Source organism: Apiotrichum porosum (assembly GCF_003942205.1).
Source record: "Apiotrichum porosum strain DSM 27194 chromosome Unknown scaffold_9, whole genome shotgun sequence".
NCBI lineage: Eukaryota > Fungi > Basidiomycota > Tremellomycetes > Trichosporonales > Trichosporonaceae > Apiotrichum > Apiotrichum porosum.
The window spans coordinates 478,469-500,766 of NW_021167116.1; the positions used below are offsets into that span (position 1 = coordinate 478,469).

Below are 22,298 nucleotides of genomic sequence, written 5' to 3' on the forward strand. Positions count from 1 at the left end.
GTGGAAAGCTGTCACAGGTCGTGACAGTAGTGTCCGATTAGAGTCCATCGGAACCCCAGTACAGTACTGTACAGTTCGGTCCGATCTGTGGGCTCCACCCGTTTAGTGAGCCAGAGAACCATATAAGCACTTACATATGCCGTATCCCAGCAACCTGTAGAATCTCCAGTCTACCATATACCTTCTCAGCTGCTAGCGGTGTAACCTCAATGACAACCTCGACAGCAGCTGCCTAGTCCCCACTATCATGTGGCCCCACCACACCTACGTCCAGGATATAAAGGGGGGGCGGAGGGGTTATTCCCTCCCACGACACTGTTCACTTTGCCTGTTGACATCCTGTTCGTCCTTGTTCATCCTCGTCCTAGTCTCTCCACACATGCATAGAACCTCCGCAGCACCTTGTCCCGCCCCGCCGCAACATCCCCGGTGCCGGTGGCGTATGTTATGGCACGCGCAGTGACAGCTCGAAAGGTCCCGCTGTCCCCATGTGTCCATCCATACACCGGTCTCTCGCGTCTCAATGTAGCAAGCAGGAGCCAGACGAGTTGAGAGCCAGCAGACACGAGACGAGGTCCCAGATAATGACACGACATCTCGTGGTCAAGTGCAAACAGTATGCCGCTCGCTTGGAGGCGTACGGTATCAAAGGACACAACTTGCGGAACGACTCGTAGCCACCTAGTACATACCGCAGCTAGGCTAGTGCGATGTGCGCAGGTCTCAAGTGATACAGCAGTGTGTAAATGGAAGCCGGCCTTGGTCAGTCTTCTCATGGGCGCCCAGTGATGCCAGTGATACAGTGATACAGTGATCGGCAAAGGGTGCTGATGTGTGGGCCGTACGTCAAACATGCGTCTGATCGGATCAACTCGACCCCGCACAGTCGCCCGGGAGGCTGGGAACGCACATCCCTCTCGGAAACAATCACGCCAATGCACACAACATCATTAGCAAAGGGTACACCAGCTGGGGCCGTGCAAGCCACGGGCCACGGGGGCGGCTGCCACAAAAGGTCGACCAGGCTGCTCCTGTGCGGCGGATGACTGTGGTGCGACACCGACATTTCCCACGACTGACCAAGACAAGGCCAGTTCTATGTGACAACACTGCCAAGTCTTAATTGGGTGTAGTCAACAGGTAATATCACCCTGGGCTGACCCAGACCCACAGCACTGCGCTCATTGTGCAGCTCCAGAGCCACTCTTCGCCCACGACAAGGCTTCTCCCGCCCAACTGGCCAACTGGGCGAGAACAAGAGGCGCCCAGAGGAATGAAAGGAATGCGACGGGTTGTTCCGGGGCGTTTTGTTTGCGCCAGAAACAAAGTGGGACCAGTCGTGTCCCGCGAGGGCCCCGAGGGGTCACCAGACAGCAAAGTAAAAGTCCACCGTATGACTCTGTCTTGCGTTGCCAACCCTCTCCCCCATCCCCCCTCTCTTCGGCCGCAACGGACTGTGGTGCCCCTCTCCGGGCCGACAGCGTGGCATGCCGGGGGGAAGCGCAACAGAGAATGGTGGTTGGTCGGTGACTATCGGCAGTAGTGTCTGGGCAAGGCGGGGAACAAGTGGCATTATTGCGGTTCAGTCTGGGGGTTGGACGGCTGCTGCGGTGCCCCCCTTGCCCTGGGGAACAAGGCCTGAGGTGACAAAGAGGGTGGTCACGACGGTGAGTTGTGGGATGTGGGGATTGGACAAAACATGAAAATCACCGCCCGTCGGTATAACACAATAGATGATTGCCAGAGATAATTTCGCCGAGGGGGGGGACCTGGTCTTGGCCGTAAAAGCAACGAGGATGGGCACACAGGTTAACTCTTTAGCCGTGAGCCATACGTATGTTTTTATGTGAGTGATGATGATTAGGAACGACAGGAGGGACAACCCCCCCCCAAGCTGTTGGGTGTGGTGGCCCATGGTTGGTTGAAACGATATGCTCTGTGGCATCCCCAACCCCCATTGCGTCATTATAACAAGTGTGCGGCCTGTTACAGCCGGTTTTTTCCGGTGCTGCGTGGGTGCAGAGAGGCGCGCCTCGACGGGCTAACCGGAGTAAATCCGACGGCGAAAAGACACGAGCGAGGCCACGGGGGTCGTCCCTGCCAGCCGGTCAGCCAGCCAGGCCCCCCAGCCAGCGTTCCCCCCCCGTCGTCACCGCCCAGCCAGCCAGCCAGCCAGCCAGCCAGCCCGTCCCCCCCTCTCTCTTAAGCCATACTCGCACCTTTCACTCCTCCTCTTTCTCCATCCCCCCTCTCAAAACACCCCCAACCATGCTCTCCTCCACCCGTTCTGCGCTCCGCGCTCAGGTCAGTACTCTACTCCCCTCCCTCCCCCTCCCCATCACCCCCTCTACCCGGCGCCTGCACACCCGCATCGTCGTCCACACCAGCTCCCAACACGGCGCACGGCCAACTTTTTTTCCCATCCGGACACCGGCCCCATCACGACCGATCTCGCCAATCCTCCCCTCCCCCAGTAGAATGTTGGGCCAAGAGGTGTTTCCCCGTCGAGCTACCCCACACACCCCCAGTCGGCTTGACGGCCTCACTCATCCGACACCTGCACACTTCCGAGCTCCCGTCCGACCCCCCCTCCTACGTACTCCACATACCCACCTCGTCTTTGGGACCATGGCCCTCTCTCTCGTCTTGCCCTTCCAACTGCCACCCGCTCCGTTCCGTCACCGGCCACACCGGCACACCACCTCGCCTATCTACCACCACCTATCTCACACCTATACCCAACCTATAATACCAACCACCGCCACTCAACACCACCTCCTCCCTCTCCCTTGTCCCTCACACCACCCTTCCCCTCCCCCCCCCTCCCCCCTCCCATTGAATGTCACCACGGTCTAACTCTGAGCAGCTCCGCGCGCCCCTTGCGGCCCGCCAGTTCTCGGCCTCGTCGGCCACCCAGGTCCAGTCGCTCAAGGAGCGTCTTGCCGAGCTCATCCCCAAGGAGATTGAGAACGTCAAGTCGGTCCGCCAGCAGTTCGGCGCCAAGTCGTTCGGCGAGATGACCGTTGACCAGGCTTACGGTGGTATGCGTGGCATCAAGGTACGTACAAGGATACACCGGGGTGCAGTGGTCCCTGGAGTGACCCAAGAAACACGCTGCACCCAACACAACGTTCTGTTCCCCAAGCTAACATTCTCCAGGGCCTTATCTGGGAGGGTTCGGTTCTCGACGCTGACGAGGGTATCCGCTTCCGTGGCCTCACCATCCCCGAGGCCCAGGCTGCTCTCCCCAAGGCTCCCGGTGGTTCGGAGCCCCTCCCCGAGGGTCTCTTCTGGCTCCTCGTCACTGGCGAGGTCCCCACCCAGGAGCAGGTCGAGGGCCTCTCGGCTGAGTGGGCTGCCCGCGCTGAGATCCCCGACTTTGTCAAGGAGCTCATTGACCGCTGCCCCAACACCCTCCACCCCATGTCGCAGTTCTCGCTCGCCGTGACCGCCCTCAACCACGACTCGGCCTTCGCCAAGGCCTACTCGCAGGGTGTCCACAAGCGTGACTACTGGCAGACCACCTACGAGGACTCGATGGACCTCATTGCCAAGCTCCCCGCCATTGCCGGCCGCATCTTCCGCAACGTCTACGGCGACGGCAAGCTCCCCGCCATCGACCCCAAGGCTGACTACTCGGCCAACCTCTCGACCCTCCTCGGCTTTGGCGACAACAAGGAGTTCATCGAGCTCATGCGTCTCTACATCACCATCCACTCGGACCACGAGGGCGGTAACGTCTCGGCCCACACTGGCCACCTCGTCGGCTCGGCCCTCTCGGACCCCTTCCTCTCGTTCGCCGCTTCGCTGAACGGTCTCGCCGGTCCCCTCCACGGTCTTGCCAACCAGGAGGTCCTCCGCTGGCTCCAGAAGATGCGCGCCAACATTGGCGAGAACCCCTCGGACGAGAAGCTCGCCGAGTACGTTTGGTCGACCCTCAAGGCCGGCCAGGTCGTCCCCGGTTACGGCCACGCCGTCCTCCGCAAGACCGACCCCCGCTACACCGCCCAGCGCGAGTTCGCTCTCCGTCACCTCCCCGAGGACCCCTTCTTCAAGCTTGTTGGCCAGGTCTACAAGATTGTCCCCAACATCCTCCTCGAGGCCGGCAAGGCCAAGAACCCCTGGCCCAACGTCGACGCCCACTCGGGTGTCCTCCTCACCTACTACGGCCTCAACCAGCAGGACTTCTACACCGTCCTCTTCGGTGTCTCGCGCGCCTTTGGTGTCGCCTCGCAGCTCATCTGGGACCGCGCCCTCGGCATGCCCCTCGAGCGCCCCAAGTCGTACTCGACCGAGGCTATCAAGAAGATGTTCTCGGCCAAGCTCTAAGCGTGCCACCACCACCTCTCCATCTATTATGACGAATGGGAAGAAGGGAAGCAGCAGACGGGCGTATAAAGGCAGAGAGAGCAGAGTAGCAGTGTCCATCGTAGTTGTCCCCCACACAGGACGTGGGGTTACGAGAAGACCACAAAAAATCATCAAATGACAACGTGTCTGCGCTTGTAATGAAGATGCACTTGTGAGCGTCATGCCAGTGGAGTTGGTGGCAGTAGCAGTAGCAGTAGCAGTCCAGTTCCAGAGTGTAGTGACTGCGCACACGTTTGGTCGGCCCCAAGCACCGATTACCGCGGCGTTCAAGCGAGTAAAACACCGCGTCGTAAAACGGCGTCCCGGCCGGCCCCGAACTGTCCCCACATCCGACCCAGCAGGGCCAGCGGAGAGACAGACGGGTGACAGTCGTCCGTGGATCCGTGCTCCCTTCTGATCTCACAGCAGCAGCAGTAGCAGCAGCATCAGCAGCGGGTCCGTGCGTTTAGCGTACCCGGCCGTAAATGATGCGCGGTGGTGGTGGTGGTGGTGCTCGTGTGCGTGAGGTTTTGGCAGAGATCGCACAACGCCGCCTGGCTGCAGGAGATGGACACCACGGCCGCGGTTACGTGGACGGCGCTGGTCCGGATACACCATCCCCGTACTGGACCCCTTTGCACCTTGCACCTGTGTGCATGCACACCGCGCACCGCACGGTGTACCCTTTGCTTGTTTCCTTCGTGATGGGCATGCACCGTTGCCGATGGGACATGGGACACATCACATTAGCCATAGGGCCACGGGCGAGTTGTATGGCAGCCACACGCGCGCGCATATCATACCCGCCGGCCGCCCGTTCTCGTCAGCAAGTGCCGCGCGCTGCCGGGCTGGGCGGCGTGGGTCTGTCCGCGCATCAGATCCGCCACGGCACAACCACATGGGGAAGAGGGGGGGGACTAACGGCGGCGGCCGGCGGCCCGGGCCAGCGATGCCGCCGCCTATCTTTCAGTTTTCCAGTCCGCGTCGCTTCTGGTTCTGGTTCTGGTTCTGGTGGTGTCTGTGTTCATGTCCACGCCCACGCCCGCCGGCAACGTCACTAGGCTAGCTTTGTCGCATTCGTACCCGGAAACGGATCATATGCGATCCGAACTCTACACACCATGTCGAGCCCACGACGACAGCTCTGTGTGTGTCCAACATTCGTAGCGGACACACCGATGCAGATGCAACATACAGTACCGACAGACGTCTGCAGTCGGCCCGGCTTCATCGTGTCCGGGCCCTGTGTGTCCTAATCCCATATCCCACCCCCCACGCCCGGCAATGTGCGACGCGGCTGCGCCGGGGGTTGGCTGCCGTGTGCCCTGGCGAGCATTCGCGGGAAGCGATCTGTGCCATCTCTCTGCCTCGTCCATGTGTTCTGCATCTGCAGGTTCTGCCTGGTGCCGCGGAGCGGATCGCCGCCAAGACTGCTGGCTGCGTGCCACACCAGCGCCGACGTGTACCAAAACACGGCCGCGGGAGACAGGCTACAGGACACCAGCACACCCCACCCCATGGCGCGACGTGCCCCACCCGCCGGCACCGCGTGCTCCCCTCCCCGTTTTCCATGTATCCATCCCATATGCATACGGGACAGCGTGCGTGGCGACGGCTCGCCGGGAGCAGCCGTTATTATCGAACTTTGTTTTTATCAGATTGTCAAAGGGGCCAAAGGGGCCAAAGGGGGGCCACAGGCCACAGGTGTGGGCCAGAAGGAGGAGGGGGGGTTCTGTTATTTTCGATTTTCTCGAACAACGCGGCGCGCCGTTGGTCCGCAACGACCAAATAACCTCATTTTTCACCAAATACCCCCCCTAACCCTCTCATTCCCCAACGGCCCAAAGGCCATTTTGCATTCCCGTGTGGGCCCACTGCCGCCGGCCCGTTGGCAGGGGTCCCTGAGGCGCGCGGAGGCGAGATAAGTGGGCCCTCATCCCTCCCCAGCGTCCGAGGAATATGCGTGCGGCCGACTTGCAACTTGGGCGAGAGGAGCCGAATGGGATGGGGACCGGAAACGGTGCGTACTGTACGTCCCTCTACGGCCGCCACCTGCATGTCATTTGACAATTTGACTGTACGGCTGTCGCGCTTGTGGGGAGCAAAGCTAGAGTGCATAGGGACACATGGGTCGGCGACATCGCCGCACGATGAACCTCGGGTTCCGTTTTTTTTTTTTGCAGCGGCGGAATGCCCTTTCCGCCAGCGCATTCCGACGTTGCTTTCCAACTACATACCTGTATGCAGGACCTCTCCACAGCCACTCGCCACTGTCGCTTTTTTGCCCAGTTTGCAAAGCGCTCAAAACGGGGTAAAGGGGCCACCGACGTTCCCTTGAACATGGTCAAAAACCTGCTTACGTAAAGGGCGTGTAGCTCAGTTGGTAGAGCGTGTCATTAGCATGTCCTACTCCTACTTGACAAGGTCTTTGGTTCGATTCCTAACTCGTCCATTTTTGGCTCCTGGGACAGGCGGCCGGACAGGCGGGACAGGGGGGGTGCATGGGGAGTGTTGCGGGATGTTGGTAGCCCGTATCTTGGGTCTGCGTGGCACAGGGCTGTAATTTGAGCGGCAGGGTGGGTCGCTGCTAGTGCGCGCCTCTCCTCGAGTGGGGATGAACGAGGACAGGCGACCTAGCGGCTTGCAACGACCGTCCAGTGGCCCGTGGCCAGTGGTCCGAAGAGACGACGATGTGCTTTGTGTGTGACTCGAGAACCAAGTATTAGGCGACACCGTCAAGTCGCGTCACCTCTGGTGTGTTTCACCGACGCCCCGGAAGCGGGTTGCTATCAATGATTGTCTGTCCAAACTGAGGCATGCATTGTAACGTCGACCCAGCAGCAGACGTGACCAGTCGGCGTCTACTGAGTGCACGAGGCCGCTGCATAGGGCCAATAAGACGCTACAACACGCTCAAGAGTGACGGTCCCAGGTGGCACCTAATTAATCCCCTTTTTGATGGCCTTTTCCGGATATTATCACCTTCGTCTCTCACGCCCTTCTGAGAGGTCTTTCAAACAACCTCCCTGGCACTTTGTGCCCTACATCAACACTGTAAACCTCTCCCATGCTTCTCTGCACCCTCTGTTCCTCCTGAGCACCACCTACATACGACGGCTTTCCTTTTCCACTTTTTCTGCCCAGTCTGGACAGACACACCAAGTGGCTTGTATAGTGTAGGTGGTTATCATTGGTCGTTGTGGTTCGCAGCAATCTTCTCCTCATCTGACCCGACCGCTGTTCGACTCAGCGTGCGAGCACACACCCCTCTTTTGCCAGTCGCGCATGCGTAGCATGCTCGGCGCTTTTGTTCTTGGTCCCAACAGCGATGGCGAGAAGGCGATACGTGCGCCACGATCTTGATCTGTACGACGGACCGCCTTGCTCCCTCTGAACGAGCGACCGTCTCACTCCCTCGTGCGCCGCGATCTTGTCCCGAGTGACGGACCGGACCGTCCATGCACCGCTGCTCCCTGCTATGCAAAGTTGTATGCCATTGTTGTAAAATAAACTACATCTAGATCTCTCGAATCCTAGTGCCAGCACTAGAGCTCGTCGTGACCCGCGTCCGCTGTGGTGGTCTCGGGCGCAGCCGACGAGGTGGTGGCCGACTCGTCGACCTCGGGATCCTCCTTGGCCGGGGTAGGCTCAGCCGCCTCGGGCTCCTTGTCCTTGGCCGCCGCGCTGGGCTTGGGCGGGCGGGGCGCGCGCGGGTTCTTCTTCTTCTCCAGACGCTGGACGGTGCCCTGCAGCTTCTTGCCGCGCTCGTCGAGGTCCTTCGTGAAGATGACGGGGTTGGACGTCTTGTCCTCTTCAATCTTGACCTGCTCCTCCATCAGGGCGTCGACCCACTCCTCGTTGTCCTTGAGCTGGGTGCTCACGCTGTCGAGCTCCTCCTGGGTAAACTTGGGAGGGGCGACGGGCTTGTCGGCGGGGGCGGTGGCAACGGCCTCGAGCGCCTCGGTGCGGTTCTTGGTGGCCTCGACCACAAACGCGCGGCCGGCGAACATTGCCTTTTGGAAGTTTTCAATGGCCTTGCCGCGCGACTGGTACTCGGTGAAGCGGGTGACAATGGGGCTCTCGAGCGTCTCAATGGCGGTACGCTTGCCGAAAAGAGTCTTGACGTCGGCGTCCTCGGCGTTCTCGTGGAGCCAGTCAAAGGTGACGGCCACAAGGTCCTTGAGGTTGGCGCGCTCCGAGTCGGTGGCAAACTCGTGAAGCGCACGGTTCTCGGCGTCCTCCTCAAGAAGGTTGGACAGGCGGTACAGGTATCCCTCGAGGATGTTGCGCGCCTCCTCGCGGGCACGCATCGCGGCCTCAAAAGTGGCAATCGATGCAAGACGCTGCTGGGTCTGGCGCTTCTCGACGCCAGTGAGACCCTTGATGCCCAGAGCACGCTCACGGAACTTGATGGGGACGCGCTCCGCCTTGGGAGCGGCGGGGGTCTCGGTGGCGTTGGCGTCGTCGCCGCCCTCGGTACCCTCGGCAGTCTTGTCATCCTTCTTGCCGCCAAAGAGACCCTTGAGAACACCACCGTTGCCGGTAGCGGGCTCAGTGGCAGTCTCGTTGGAGACGAGGATGGCGTTGGCGACCGAAAGGATTCCACGCGAGTCGAGGCGGATGGTGGTGTTAACAACGGGCGAAGGCGAAGTAAAGTTGGCAACGGTCTTGTCAAGCTCGGCGTACGTGACGGAAAGAATGGGGTTGCCCGACTGCGAAAACTCGAGCTCAAGGTCCGTCTCGGGCTTGGAGAGCAACGACTTGCGCTGGCCGAGAGGGGTGCCGGCGGGGAAGATGACCTCGTCGCCGAGCGAAATGTCGTAGACGCTGCGCTCCGAAACCTCGATCGACTTCATCTTAAACTGGCGGCTGAGACCGGCGGCGTAAAAGGCAGCACCAAGAACAGCGGCCTCGTCAGAGTTGACGTTTTGCGCAATAAGGTCCTCCTTGTCGTGCAGAGCGTCACGGAGAGCCGCCTGGACGAACGGAACACGCGAGTTGCCGCCAAACATGATAATGGAGGTGACGTCGTCAAGAGTGAGACCGGCACTCTTGAGCGCCGAGAAGACGGGAGCAGTAAACTGAGTGGCGTTGTCAAAGTGGCCCTCGAGGGCGGCACGGGACAGGGTAGATTTAAAGTCGACGTCGTCGTACAGCGACTCGATGTTGACATTGCTGTTCTGGTTGGCACTCAGAATGTGCTTGACGCGGACGGCCTCCTTTTGGAGCTTGGCCTGAGCGCGGGCGTCCTTGGCGGCGTCCGTCTTGCCCGACTTGGCGACAAAGTCGGCAGTGAGCATGTCACGAATGGCCATGTCGAGGTGAACACCGCCCACATCCTCCCAGCTGACTGCAAGCGAGTCAATGTGCGTGGTGTTGATGAGGGTCTTGGACTTGGGAGAGGGCTTGTACGAGGTCTGGTAGAGGCCGACAAGGGTGGCCGAGGTCGAGAGACCTCCCGAGTCGTACACAATGTGGTACTCCTTGTTGCCAAGGCCAGTCTCGGGGTCATAGTCGGGGAAAGTGCGGGTCATGGCGTAGTTGAGAGCGACACCGGTGCCTTCGCCGATCATGGCGAGGCAGGACATGCCCTGCAGCTCGAGGGCATCACGGTAGGCGCGACGCTGGGACTGGGTCCACCAAGCGGGGACGGTGACAACAGCCTGGGTGACGGCCTCGGACTCGGACACAGACTCGGCGAGGGAACGGTAGTAGGCAATCTGGTGGGCGAGAAGAGCGATGGGAGACCACACCTCGTCGTGCGAGTTGGGGGCAGGAGTGACATGGTTGGGCGTCTTGGGGTGGGGGAAGATCAGAGTGCCCTCGTCGGTGAGCGATGGGGGGTTGGGCCAAAGAGCGAGCTGGGGGACCTCCCCAGCAGCTAGCAGAGGCTTGACATAGGGGAAATGGGTGTGGGGGAACCGAGTAGCCTGAATGCAAGTCAGCTCTATTTTGACTTTGTTGTTGTTATTGTCGCTGCTGCAAAGGAGCAGGCCTTGAACTCACCGCCTGCTTGCCTTCCTGTCCGAACACACGGTCCTCGCGCTTCCAGCCGACGACCGAGCTAATCTTACGCTTGCTGTCCTTGTCGAGAAGGACATCAAACGGCACGCCAGGCTTGACAAGGGAGAGCTTGGTGTACTCTGCTCCATAGTCGATGGCGAGGATCGCCGCCTGTACTGCTGGAAGGAGGAGGGCGAAGAGGAGGATGAGACACCTTGGGAGCCTCATGGTTGCGACGTAGAATGAAGAGGAGCTGTGTGGACAGCGCCTGGATCCTATGTCGTTATAAACAGGTGTCTGTTGTTGGAAGACAAGACGAAAGAGATGTTGCGCCAGAACTTCTAGAATCGCCTTCTCCACGTAGATCTTTGCATCAGACACGCTCCCTCCACCGCAGCGCGCGTCAGCGGGGTCGGCGGGGCGGCGCGCGCCACGTCGGCGCTTATCAACAACACGTTGGAGCTTGAAAATTAAATGACACGTTATTTGTAAAGTAATCTCGCCGCGGCGCCACCTCCACTTCTGGAATTCCAGACAGAGATGGTGTGATGAGATGTCTCTCGCGGGGGCACAGAGTGAACATGCTGCTGGCTTTGTAAGACGCTGCTTTTGTCGTTTCATTCACCGCAGCTTACAGCATCCCCCTCCTGCTCAATTATACACATATAATTCCCACTTTCATCTCCTTTCTCTCCCCCACTTAGACTCTCTTCCCACCACATTGCATCATGGCCGACCAGGACGTCCTCACCGCCCAGTATACCCCGGAGCAGATTGCCGAGTTCAACAAGCAGCTCGACGGCAAGACACCGCAGGAGGTGCTCGCATGGGCAATCGACAACATTGATGGCCTTTACCAGACCACTGCGTTTGGTCTGTAAGTTGTCCTTTGCTGTTTTTGAATGCGTCAACTGACAACCCCAGCACCGGCCTCGCCGCTGTTGACATGGTGTCCAAGATTTCGATGGAGCGCGAGGAAACCCACCTCGTCCCTCTGGTAAGCCCCACGTTCTACCGTGTCTACCGTCACTGACCACGTTAGATCTTCTTTGACACTCTCCACCACTTCCCCGAGACCGTCCAGCTGGCCAAGACCGTCGAGGAGACCTACCTCGTCCCCGTGACCATCTACACCCCTCCCGGTGTCTCGACCGAGCAGGAGTTTGCCGCCAAGTACGGCGACAAGCTCTGGGAGACTGACGAGGCTAGCTACGACTACCTCGTCAAGGTTGAGCCCGCTGCTCGTTCGTACGCCGACCTCGGTGTGTGTGCCGTCATCACCGGCCGCAGGCGTAGCCAGGGTGCCGACCGTGCCGACCTCAAGGTCATCGAGGTCGACGAGCGTGGCCTGATCAAGGTCAACCCCCTTATCACCTGGTCTTTCAAGGAGGTCAAGGACTACATTGACAAGGAGTGAGTAGCTAGTGGATCGTGACGGACGACAGTAAATTACCGCCACTGTCATCCTTAGTGGAGCCCCCCCCCCGGCTCCGACGATGAGCTTGGTCATGAACTTTGGCTGACCTCGATCAGGAATGTCCCCTACAACCCCCTGCTCGACAAGGGCTACCGCTCAGTTGGCGACTACCATTCGACTGCGCTCCCCGACCCCAACGCTGCTGACGCCGGCGAGCGCTCGGGCCGTTGGCAAGGCAAGTCGAAGAGCGAGTGCGGCCTCCACACCAACTACTTTGACATGAAGAAGAAGTTTGAGGAGAAGGCCGCCGCCACCGCTACCCCCAACGGTACCGAGGCTTAGACAGAGACCGCTAGACACACCTGTATTGATGTATCCTCTATATCTTTTGCTTGCTTGGGCTAAAGGCCAAGCTGGCCAATTTGAGCCCCCAGGTGCCTCGGAACATGTTCCGGCGAACATGAGTCATGGTACGCACAGGATCGCCAGGCGTAGACCGTCTGTGCCCCCGAGCGCCCGTGTCAGCGTCCAGTTTAGATGGTCACGTACTCGGGGATACACTGTTATTGTGTGCACGCGACTGCTGCATTCCGCTCCATCCAATGCACGACAAGAGAAAGAGAGAGGTCGGTGATTGGCATGAACCAACCGCGGCGTTCCAGTTCGAAATTCGTCACCGTTGTCCGAACCCGAGACCCACACGTTCCTCGGCTGCTGGGTTCTGTTGACAATCTCCATTAGCCTTTTGCCGCACACGTTTGACTCGGCGCGTCACTCTTTGTCTTGGTGTTTGTCAACCAAAGCACAACACAGCATATACACAAACACCATCTACACCTCCCGTCGCCGCTTGGCCTTGTCATCCACCACCCACGACGCGGCATCTCGCCCTCCCACGGCTTAGCGCGCGTCTTCGCAGTTCGCCGACGACCATCTTCCAACTTCGCGCCGCCGAGCACGAAGCCGAAGACATCGCAGCTCGCGTCCCCATCGCAGCTGCAATCCCGCTCAGTCATCGCGCGCCGCGACTCAGCCTTTCAAGTAGGCTAGTCGCAACAACGCGGGGTCTGAGCGTCTTCCCCCCCATCGCATGCCGAATCTCCACGCACATTATTACCATGGCAACGTCAAGGCGTTCCGCCAGGAGCTGGATGGAACCCCGGCGGTGAACGGTGGCCAGCGCAGCGGCGCTGGCCCGTCGAGCGCTTCTGGAGGCCGGTCATGGACGCTCACTGCGTTCGCGCAGCCTGTCAAGGGCGACCCGAACGAGCGTGACGCGTTTGGACGGACGTGAGTGTTCGCCGCTGGATGCTGCGCTGTCGCTCTGCTGATACATGACACCGCACAGTGTCCTCCACATTGCAGCGTCGACCGACACGCCCCAGGCATATGCATTCTTCTCCGTCCTCCTGCGGAATCCCAACCTCTCGGTCAACCTCCAAGACTACGAGTCTGGGTATACGGCGCTGCACCGTGCGCTGTACGCGGGCAACATTCGTGCAGCTCGCGACCTCCTCTTGCGCAACGACATTGATGTCAGCGTCAAGGACACCGAGGGGCTTACAGCGTTCGACCTGTACAATGGGACTGTTGAAGGAGTGAGCTGCAAAAGCTTGATTCAAAAGCTGACGTCAGACAAATCCGCCCAGTGGTGACATTGACGGTACCGACCTGTTCGTGTGGGGTGTGAACCGCAACTATTCTCTCGGCACCGGTGACTCGAGCGACAAGGCGTGGCCCGACCGCGTGCACCTCCTCACCCAACGGCAAGCGAGCGATCACCCAGACCCAGCCCAACGTTTCTACAACGTGGGGGTCAAGGACGCCGTCATGGCCAAGCTGCACACGGGAGTCGTCACGACGGAAGCCCGTGGAAACTTGTCTCTGTGCGGTTTCGGCGCCCATGGACGGCTAGGACGCGCAGTACACTCCCAAATGGCGCTGTCGCCGCTGCCGGACATGCCTCACACGTTCACCAAACTTGCTTTGGGCCAGGACCACACCCTCGCCCTCACGTCGGGTGGATACATCCTGGCCTGGGGAAGCAACCGCTACTGCCAGCTGGGATACCCGATGGATGACAAGCCGGCCAACCCGTTTGCCAGGGACGGCGATGATTCCGTCCAGACGACCCCAAAGCGTATTGTCGGTCCGCTCAAGAAGGAATGGGTCCGCGGAGTGGCTGCTGGCCGCATGTCGAGCGCGTGCTGGACCGCCGACGCAGTGTGGACCTGGGGTACCAACCAGGGACACTTGGGCTATGAAAAGGCGTCAACCCCGACACAGGTTAACCCGAGAAAGGTGACAGCCATCTCGCAGCCTGTTATTGATGTGGCCCTGTCTGTGGGTAGTACAATCTCGGAATCCGCTGACCCGCCAGGACTATGCGATGCTGTGTCTCCTTGACTCGCTCGAGGTGCTCTGCTTTCACCATGATACGCACTTCAAGATCAAGTGAGCTGGGACCATACGAATTGAGCTAACCACAGTTTCTCGTCGCCGCAGCGCTCTCTCAAGGCGCCAAAGAATCCCGGACAGGTCACGATGGACCCGAACATTGTCAAGGTTACGGTCTGCGGCCAGACTTTTGCAACACTGTCGCAAAAGGGTGACGTGTGTACATTCCAGCTGCCTCACCCATCTGAAGAAGCGGCCAAAGACGTGCGTGACCGCCATGTCATTGTCAAGCCGCAGATTCAATGGGCATTGCGCAAGAACTTTACGGCCGTCAAGGACATGGCGCTCGGTTCCGACGGCGCAATTATCATCTGCACACACTCTGGCCACGTCTTTGTGCGGCAGCGGATCAAGGCCGGGTCGGGAAAGCTCAAGTTCAGTCGCATTCCCTACCTGCAGCGCATCATCAAGGTCGCGACCAACGACTCTGGCGCGTTTGCAGCTATCCGCGTCGACGCGCGTCCAACCAAGATTGTGTCGGTGGGCAAGACGCTCGAAGAGGACATGTTCCTCCTGCAGCCACATGTTAGGCGCTTTGAGAATCAAATGACCGCCGAGGACTTTGACGCCCGCGTCGCGGCTGTGACGAAGCAGAATGCCGAAGACGACGAAGACGAAGCCTCCAACTCTGTCGCGAGGGACAGCGTGGTGGCGACCTCGCTGTGCCAGATTCTTAGCCGATGGCGCGCGAGCGATGCCGAGACATCGCTGTTTGCGTGGTCTGAATCCTTGCTCGGCAGTGACGTGTCGCTCGTTGTGGGGGACCACTCGATCCCGGCACATAGCGTACTCTTGTCTCTCCGCTCGCCTGTGTTTGCGCGTCTGCTTTCTGGCGGCGCCGTCGAGGGATTTACGTTGCGGCCCAAAAACGAAGACACGTACACCGTCGACATGGCAGACGCTCACCCGCTCGTCCCTCTGTTGCTGCTGCAATACCTCTACTCGGACGAAGTGGCGGCCATCTGGGACTCGCGCGTCGTGTTCCTGCTCTCGACCAAGTTCCCCGACCTCAAGCTCCCCATTGCCCAGATCAAGGCCGACTTGCGGCGGTACGCCGAGATTCTCGAACTGGCACCACTCCTACCCGTTCTTTCCTTGGGCTCCAAATCGGCTATTGCAACCAAGACGCTGGCCACGGATCTGTCCGCCTTTTTCGCGCGCACGTCCACCCCTCCATCGTCGACATGCGACGTCGTCATTGCGCTCGAGGACCGCGAGGTCGCATGCCAGAGCGTCCTCCTCCGAGCACGCGTGCCCTTCTTCGAGTCCATGTTCGCCGACCGCGACTGGACACTGGATAGGCGTGCGGACGGAAAAGTCGTTGTCCGTATGGACCACTTGCGCTGGAGACCCATGAGGCTTGTCTTTAGGTATATCCACGAAGGCGTCGAGGACGACTTGTTCGACTATCTCCACCAGGAGACGCTGGATGAGTTTTTGGATTTCGTGTTTGAGGTTCTTGCTGCAGCCGTGAGTCGAATCCAAAAGGAAAAGGCAGCTGACATCCAGACCGAACTGTTGATGGACCGCTTGGTCCTCGTATGCTCGCGCGTCATTGCACGCCACTGCAACCCGTACAACGCGGCTGCACTGGCCACTGAGGCCTCGTTTTACCAGGCCTCAACGCTCAAGCAGAGCATTTTCGACTACATCATCGAGTGTATGGAGACAATGCTCGAGAGCGGTCTGTTGGATGACATGGACGACGATGTCTTGCGTGACCTCATGGCGACAGTCTCGCGAAAACAGCTCGACAAGGCCATGGTCCCTCGCTCTGGCGTGTTCGTCACCGAGCTCATGAGCAGGCACCGTGAATGGCTTGCTCTGCAAGACATTCCAGTCCCGCGTGTTCGCGCGCCGATCAAGTGGAAACCTCGGTCGCCGCTTCTACAGCCAAGCGACTACCAAGGAGCACGTTCCCCTCGCTCTCCGCTGGCCACTCCCGATTTCAAGCCTCTGCAGCCCTCGTCAGCCGTGGACGAAATCTTCTCCATGGACGACGACGATGTGCCACACCAGCCGTCGCCCAACGTCTACGGTGCAGTGTCGTCTAGTTCGCGGCCCATGACCCCGCTCAGCCTTGGCTGCGCCGGATCGAGCCTGGGCAAGGCGGCCGTGTGGAAGTCCAAGACTGTGCAAGCTGAGAAGGTCGATTTGAGGGATATCATGGCCGAGGCGGCCGCGTCGCGTTCACCCAGAGCCATCCCGTCGACTCCTGCCAAGGTGCCAGTGCGGGGCGCGAATGGATCTCCATCGCTCACTCCGTCGAGGGGACCGACTGGCACGACTCCAGGATCGGCGGGCGCGCCATGGCGCGCCGTCGCGCCTGCCACGCGCACGTCGTTCTCTGCTGTCCAGTCGCAGCAGGCGGCCACCACGACGTCACCGGTGTCAGCTTCTACAGCAGCCCTGTCCACTTCGCCTGTGGCCAACGTCCTCTCGCGCCCAGCGGGATCCATGGCGTCCCCCGTCCCAGCCACCAGTGCCAACCGGGTAATCACGCCCGTCAGGCTGCCCACAAACGCAACCCCTCAACGGCGTACGGGCGCGACGGGACCGGCATGGTCCACACCCACGACCTACGCCGCGCCTCCTCCCCGTCCTTCCCCGGTCACCAACTATGCGTCTATCAGCACCTCGCCTCAGTTCCAATTCCAACCCCAATCCCCACCCCAAGCGCCAGCACAGGCATTCTCGCTACTTGCGATCCAGCAAGAAGAGGCCGCTGCTGCTGCGCTCGCTTCCCAGAAAGCGCAGCTCAAAAGCTTTGCCGAGATCCAAGCCGAGGAAACGGCCAAGAAGGCCGAGGCGGCGAGGGAGGTCGAGTTTATGCGCTGGTGGCAGGAGGAGGAGGCCCGGCTGGCGCAGTTTGCTGGTGGTGCTGGTCCCAGCGCTCCTGGTGGGGCGAGCGGGAGTACCGGTGGGGGTACAAGTGGCAGTGGTGGACGCGGCCGCGGTCGTGGAACGCAGAAGCGTGTTCCGGCCCGCGGAGGGCGTGGCGGCGGGCGTGGCGGTCGGCAACAGGCCGATGGCCGCGAGCCCAAGGAGCCCAAGGAACCCAAGGAGCGCGTCTCCAACCGCGACCCCCGTGAAGCGCGTATTGATGATGGAGATGTCGGTGTCGGAGGGAGTAGTGGAGCCGGAGGAGGCGGAGGAGGTGGGGGCAAGGGTAAAGGCCGCGGTGGCGGCGCGAGGCGCGGTAAGCCGTCCAACAAAACAGAGACGGCCGTATCTAGCTAGGCAATGCATCAGCAGTTGTAATCTCTCTCCACAATGACATCGGGAGGGAAGACGTTAGAGCGGGAAAAACGTCAGACGTGGTGTGTTAGAAGGACTTTTACCTGCTAAAATGCAAGTGGTGACATAATATGACCGGACAACTAAATCTCTTAAGCCTTCTGCGCCTTGGTTTCCTTGGCAAGCTTGATGGCAGTGGCCTTCGGCAGGACGGGGAAACCGTCTGTGACGCTGCGTCAGCTGAGGGCGCCGAGGTTGGGAGAGTCAGTGTAACTCACATGTCAAGATGTCGGAAGAGTACTCCTTCGCCAGGTCGGGACGGCCGAGGTTGATGCAGCGGCCTGTCCTGTTTAGCCCATGTCCTTGTCCCCCGCCTCTCGCTTCGTCTGCGCGTTTCCACTCACCGACAATCTCCTTGGCAGTCTGCTCCGTCACCTTCTTGCCAGCCACACGCCACGACTTGAGCACGGCACCCAGGCCCTCGAGGTCGGCGGGCGTATCCGACAGCTGGGCGACTTTACGGAGCTCGCCCACGCGCTCAATGTTCTTGTTGAGAATGTTGTCGACAATAAGAGCACGGCGCTGGGCGCGGTCCACCGACGAGGACGACGACGAAGCGACAGCGTCGAGGTCGTCAAAGAGGTCGTCGGCGGCGTCGTCCTCGACCTCGACCGACTCGGATGGCTTGGCCCGGCGGGCGACTGGAGAGTTAGTTGGAGCGCGCAGCGAGAGTTGAGGCTTGACGGGGAAAGGTACGTACCGACCGAGGAGGTGTGGAGCGCGCGGAATGAGGTGACAGGCAGACGACGGAGGGCGAGCATGACGGTGGGTGCAATGATGTTGTTGGGTCGATGAGTCTTGCCTTTCGCCTCGACATGACCCGAAAACGCAAGTTAGTTGGAAGTTGAGATCGGCATTAATAGGCGCGTCAAGCACGTAGTTACGTTAGGCGTGCAAACTGTCGGTTGCGCGCCTTGCTATTTTGGTGCGGGGTGCGTTTCAGAGGATATCCGCGAGAGGGGGATGATCGACGCGGCCCCTGGCTGTGCGTGTTGCAGGCGGGGCGGGTCATATTGCTTATGTAATCCCCCCATTTAACACACGCATGCGGGCAACCCTCGTGGCTCGTCTCTCCCATCCGCTCACAGCCTCGTTGCTCATTGACGCGACGTGTCAGTGGTGGTTCCGTCTGTGTGTTTTGGCCCGTTCTCATCCCCTTTCACATTCTTCTACACTTGTTCGTCTCTCCCCCCTTTTCTCCCACTTCATCTTCCAACCCCTCTTTATGCGGTCGACTACACATCGCCGCACGCAGTACCACGACGACGACGACATAGCAGACCCAAGGCCCTGGGAGACTAGAGTCGCACCCAGCACCTACGGTTCTGCTCTCCCCGCGCACACAGCATCGGGCGTCCCTTCGGAATCAGGCGAAGCACTACCGCTCTTCAGCATGGACGCAGAAAAGGAGCAGCTTCTCCAGCAAGACGACTCGGGCAAGTGGGACAAGGGCCATGGCGCCGGCCCCGGAATCGGTGGTCGTCGTGGACTCCCGCCAAGGCAACGATTGGAAGGCTGGGTGAGTGGAGTTGGTGTATAGAGCCAGCCCAACGTTGGTTGTCCCGGAGGAGAGGGCGAGGCGGGCGGAGCTGTCGGCGTACAAGGACGCCTTGCTCCGCTGCAGCTCAAAGAAAATACGCGCAAGGCTCTGCGCGCGGCATTGCTGGCAGCGCCAAAGGTCGCTCCGCAGCTGAGGCAGTGAAGCGCAGCCCCGGGCTATAATTACGCGCGGCAGTGTTCCTCGACACGAGGGGTGGCAGTTCCAGAACAACGCGACGCGACATGTTTGCTGACAATGTTGCAGCGCGGGATTTACCAGGAGCACGAGGAGATTGTGTGGACAGTGGTGTACACGCTCCTGAGCATGATCACTCGTTACTGGCGGATCGGCGCGGCCAACTATGTGGTATGGGACGAGGCCCATTTCGGCAAGTTCGGCACTCACTACATCAATCGCGACTTCTACTTTGATGTCCACCCTCCTCTGGGCAAGATGCTCGTCGGCCTGGCCGGTGTCCTGTCGGGCTACCACGGACAGTTCGAGTTCAAGTCGGGCGTGACTTACCCAGACGACGTGCCCTACACTGCGATGCGCGTCATCCTGGCGTCGTTTGGTGTCGCCCTCGTCCCACTCGCATGGTTCACCGCTGGCGAGCTCGGCTGGTCGCGCTACGCCCGTCACTGGGTCACCATTTGCGTCCTTTGCGACGTTGGATGGCTCTGCATTTCGCGATTCATTCTCCTCGACTCGATGCTCCTGTTCTTCACTTTTACAACCTTCCTTGGCCTCGTCAAGTTCCACAACCAGCGCCACGACGCATTTGGCGACGACTGGTGGATCTGGCTGGTCTTCACGGGATGGTCGATCGGCTGTGTCTGCTCGGTCAAGTGGGTCGGCATGTTTGCCACGGCTGTCGTCGGTCTCTACACCATTGAAGACCTTTGGAACAAGTTTGGCGACCTTTCCATGTCAGCACGCAACTACCTGAAGCACTGGCTCGCCCGCATTCTCTGCCTCATCGTCATTCCTTTCATCGTCTACGCCTCGTGCTTCAAGATCCATTTCATGATTCTCAACCGCTCGGGCCCCGGCGACGCTCAGATGAGCTCGCTCTTCCAGTCCCACCTGGTCGGCAACGACTTTGCCGACTCGCCCCTCGAGGTCGCCTTTGGTTCAAAGCTCACGCTGAAAAACTATGGCTACGGTGGCGGTCTCCTTCACTCGCACGTCCAGACCTACCCGGCCGGTTCGGCCCAGCAGCAGGTCACTTGCTACCACTACAAGGACGACAACAACAACTGGATTATCACCCCGACCTGGGGCGACTCTGTCAACCCTGACGAGGTTCGCTACCTCCAGGATGGCGACACTATCCGCCTTGTTCACTACATGACCAACCGCAACCTCCACTCTCACCCCATCAACGCCCCCGTCACCAAGGAGGCGTACGAGGTCTCTGGCTACGGCAACTCGTCGATTGGCGACACCCAGGACCACTGGGTGGTCGAGATTGTCGACGACACTCACCGTACCAAGTCGGACCAGGCCGACGGCCGCATTCACTCCCTTACCACGCGCATGCGTTTCAAGCACGCCAACCTTGGCTGCTACCTTCGCGCCGCCAACTCGGTCCTCCCCCAGTGGGGTTTCAAGCAGGTCGAGGTCACTTGCGCGAGGGAGAACAACAAAAAGGACGTTCACACCTACTGGAACGTCGAGTCGCACTGGAACGAGCAGCTGCCCAAGGGTAACGTCAAGCTCTACAAGTCGCCATTCTGGCGTGACTTTTCGCACCTCAACGTTGCCATGTGGACGTCGAACAATGCCCTTGTTCCCGACCCGGACAAGGAGGACATTCTCGCGTCGCAGCCCTTCGACTGGCCATTCCTTCACCTCGGTCTCCGCATGTGTGGCTGGGGTGACAACATGATCAAGTTTTATCTCCTGGGTACCCCCATTATCTGGTACTTTTCGACCATTTGCGTCGGACTCAGCCTCGTCACCGCCGGTTGGTTCCTCCTCCGCATGCAGCGTCACTACAACGACTGGCTCCCGGGCCAGTGGGACCACTTCCTCTACGTCGGCAAGTATGCCTTCTTTGGCTGGTTCCTACACTACGCTCCTTTCCTCATCATGGGTCGTGTCACCTATCTCCACCACTATCTCCCGACGCTGTGGTTTGCCGTGCTGCTGGCAGGACACATGCTCGACACGTATATTTTCTCGTCCCCTCGCTGGTCGGACAAGTCCAAGCTGGTTTGGTTTGTCCTGTGGACCGTGTCTGTTGTCGTCAACTTCTGGTGGTTCAAGGACCTGGCCCTTGGTATTCACGGCCCGGTCAACGACCACCCAGGTTGGCAGTGGCGCGACACGTGGAACGTGAGTTGTCTTGACAGAGAGTTCGTGTTCGACAACGGTATGCTGACTTGTCTTTTCCCAGATCTACAACCGCTAAAACACACACGCACAACTTCCCCGATGTAGCTTTGAAGAGATAGCAGTGCTCAATCAGAGTATAACCCCCCCAGTGCATGAATGTCATAGATCCCGCACTCTGTCTACAAGTCCCGCACCCACATCTCAAACCTATACTTTGTGCCCTTCTCTTCCACCTCGCCCTCGGGCACCTCCCACCCAACCCACTCACACAGGTCCTTGTGACTGGCCTGCCTCCAGCTCTTGTCCGACGTGAAGTCGGCCAAAAAGGCATCGCACTCAATCTTGTCCAACACACGCGTGAGCAGCACGCGGTCACAGTAACGGGGCAGAGCCTGGTCGTACAGCTGGGCGCCGCCAATGAGGAACGCGCGGTGTGTCGACTCGGGCAGAAGCGTGATTGCGTCCTCGAGCGAGCCGTGGGCCGTCGTGTTGGTGTTGTTGCTGACGTCGACGCCGGCGCGCGACACGACGAGGTTGTGCCGGTCCTTCAAGGGACGGAACTTGGGCGGAATACCGTCCCACGTCTTGCGCCCCATGATGACTGCGTTGCGGGATCCGGTGGGCAGCGTCGATGCTTCGCCAGTGGTGACTGTGGGGCGTGAGTTTCAACCCAAAAGGTGCAGCTCACCTCGTGCAAAGTACTTCATCTCACCGGGGAGACGCCACGGCAAGCCGCCGTCGCGTCCGATACCGCCCTCTACCGTTGCTGCGACGATGGCTGTGAGGCGGGGTGATGTGGGCATGGTGGTAGAAGGTGTGTGGTATTTGTTGACAAGAGACGCGTCGCGTCCACAAAAGTCAACGACTCCAGGTGGAAATGACGGCTGCGCGGGG

The 22,298-nt window shown here is 59.9% G+C and overlaps 7 protein-coding genes and 2 non-coding genes across 9 annotated transcripts; 6 read left to right on the plus strand and 3 right to left on the minus strand.

Moving 5' to 3' along the window:
* Positions 1 to 2,268: 2,268 nt before the first annotated feature.
* CIT1 (citrate (Si)-synthase) lies at positions 2,269 to 4,329 on the plus strand (the record flags this gene model as incomplete). Its single annotated transcript, XM_028624710.1, has 3 exons — positions 2,269 to 2,304; positions 2,867 to 3,058; positions 3,160 to 4,329. 3 exons carry the CDS (start codon positions 2,269 to 2,271, stop codon positions 4,327 to 4,329), a joined length of 1,398 nt encoding a protein of 465 aa, XP_028474878.1.
* Positions 4,330 to 6,715: 2,386 nt separating this feature from the next.
* On the plus strand, positions 6,716 to 6,802 carry EHS24_009426. Its single transcript has one exon. It is a non-coding gene; the product is annotated as a tRNA-Ala (tRNA).
* Positions 6,803 to 7,515: 713 nt separating this feature from the next.
* On the plus strand, positions 7,516 to 7,610 carry EHS24_009427. Its single transcript has one exon. It is a non-coding gene; the product is annotated as a tRNA-His (tRNA).
* Positions 7,611 to 7,895: 285 nt separating this feature from the next.
* LHS1 (lumenal Hsp70 protein) lies at positions 7,896 to 10,581 on the minus strand (the record flags this gene model as incomplete). Its single annotated transcript, XM_028624711.1, has 2 exons — positions 7,896 to 10,280; positions 10,357 to 10,581. 2 exons carry the CDS (start codon positions 10,579 to 10,581, stop codon positions 7,896 to 7,898), a joined length of 2,610 nt encoding a protein of 869 aa, XP_028474879.1.
* Positions 10,582 to 11,081: 500 nt separating this feature from the next.
* EHS24_009429 (uncharacterized protein) lies at positions 11,082 to 12,112 on the plus strand (the record flags this gene model as incomplete). The annotated part of the gene is made up of 4 exons (XM_028624712.1): positions 11,082 to 11,230; positions 11,278 to 11,350; positions 11,396 to 11,766; positions 11,887 to 12,112. 4 exons carry the CDS (start codon positions 11,082 to 11,084, stop codon positions 12,110 to 12,112), a joined length of 819 nt encoding a protein of 272 aa, XP_028474880.1.
* A 748-nt stretch (positions 12,113 to 12,860) lies between these two features.
* Positions 12,861 to 17,467, plus strand: EHS24_009430 (uncharacterized protein; the record flags this gene model as incomplete). The annotated part of the gene is made up of 6 exons (XM_028624713.1): positions 12,861 to 13,060; positions 13,119 to 13,368; positions 13,406 to 14,113; positions 14,151 to 14,224; positions 14,260 to 15,697; positions 15,737 to 17,467. 6 exons carry the CDS (start codon positions 12,861 to 12,863, stop codon positions 17,465 to 17,467), a joined length of 4,401 nt encoding a protein of 1,466 aa, XP_028474881.1.
* A 149-nt stretch (positions 17,468 to 17,616) lies between these two features.
* Positions 17,617 to 18,285, minus strand: EHS24_009431 (uncharacterized protein; the record flags this gene model as incomplete). Its single annotated transcript, XM_028624714.1, has 4 exons — positions 17,617 to 17,687; positions 17,743 to 17,805; positions 17,869 to 18,165; positions 18,225 to 18,285. The coding sequence occupies 4 exons, from the start codon at positions 18,283 to 18,285 to the stop codon at positions 17,617 to 17,619; spliced, it is 492 nt and encodes a 163-aa protein (XP_028474882.1).
* A 632-nt stretch (positions 18,286 to 18,917) lies between these two features.
* Positions 18,918 to 21,480, plus strand: PMT2 (Protein O-mannosyltransferase 2; the record flags this gene model as incomplete). Its single annotated transcript, XM_028624715.1, has 3 exons — positions 18,918 to 19,043; positions 19,329 to 21,404; positions 21,466 to 21,480. The coding sequence occupies 3 exons, from the start codon at positions 18,918 to 18,920 to the stop codon at positions 21,478 to 21,480; spliced, it is 2,217 nt and encodes a 738-aa protein (XP_028474883.1).
* A 103-nt stretch (positions 21,481 to 21,583) lies between these two features.
* DFR1 (dihydrofolate reductase) lies at positions 21,584 to 22,207 on the minus strand (the record flags this gene model as incomplete). The annotated part of the gene is made up of 2 exons (XM_028624716.1): positions 21,584 to 22,053; positions 22,093 to 22,207. The coding sequence occupies 2 exons, from the start codon at positions 22,205 to 22,207 to the stop codon at positions 21,584 to 21,586; spliced, it is 585 nt and encodes a 194-aa protein (XP_028474884.1).
* Between the last annotated feature and the right edge of the window lie 91 nt (positions 22,208 to 22,298).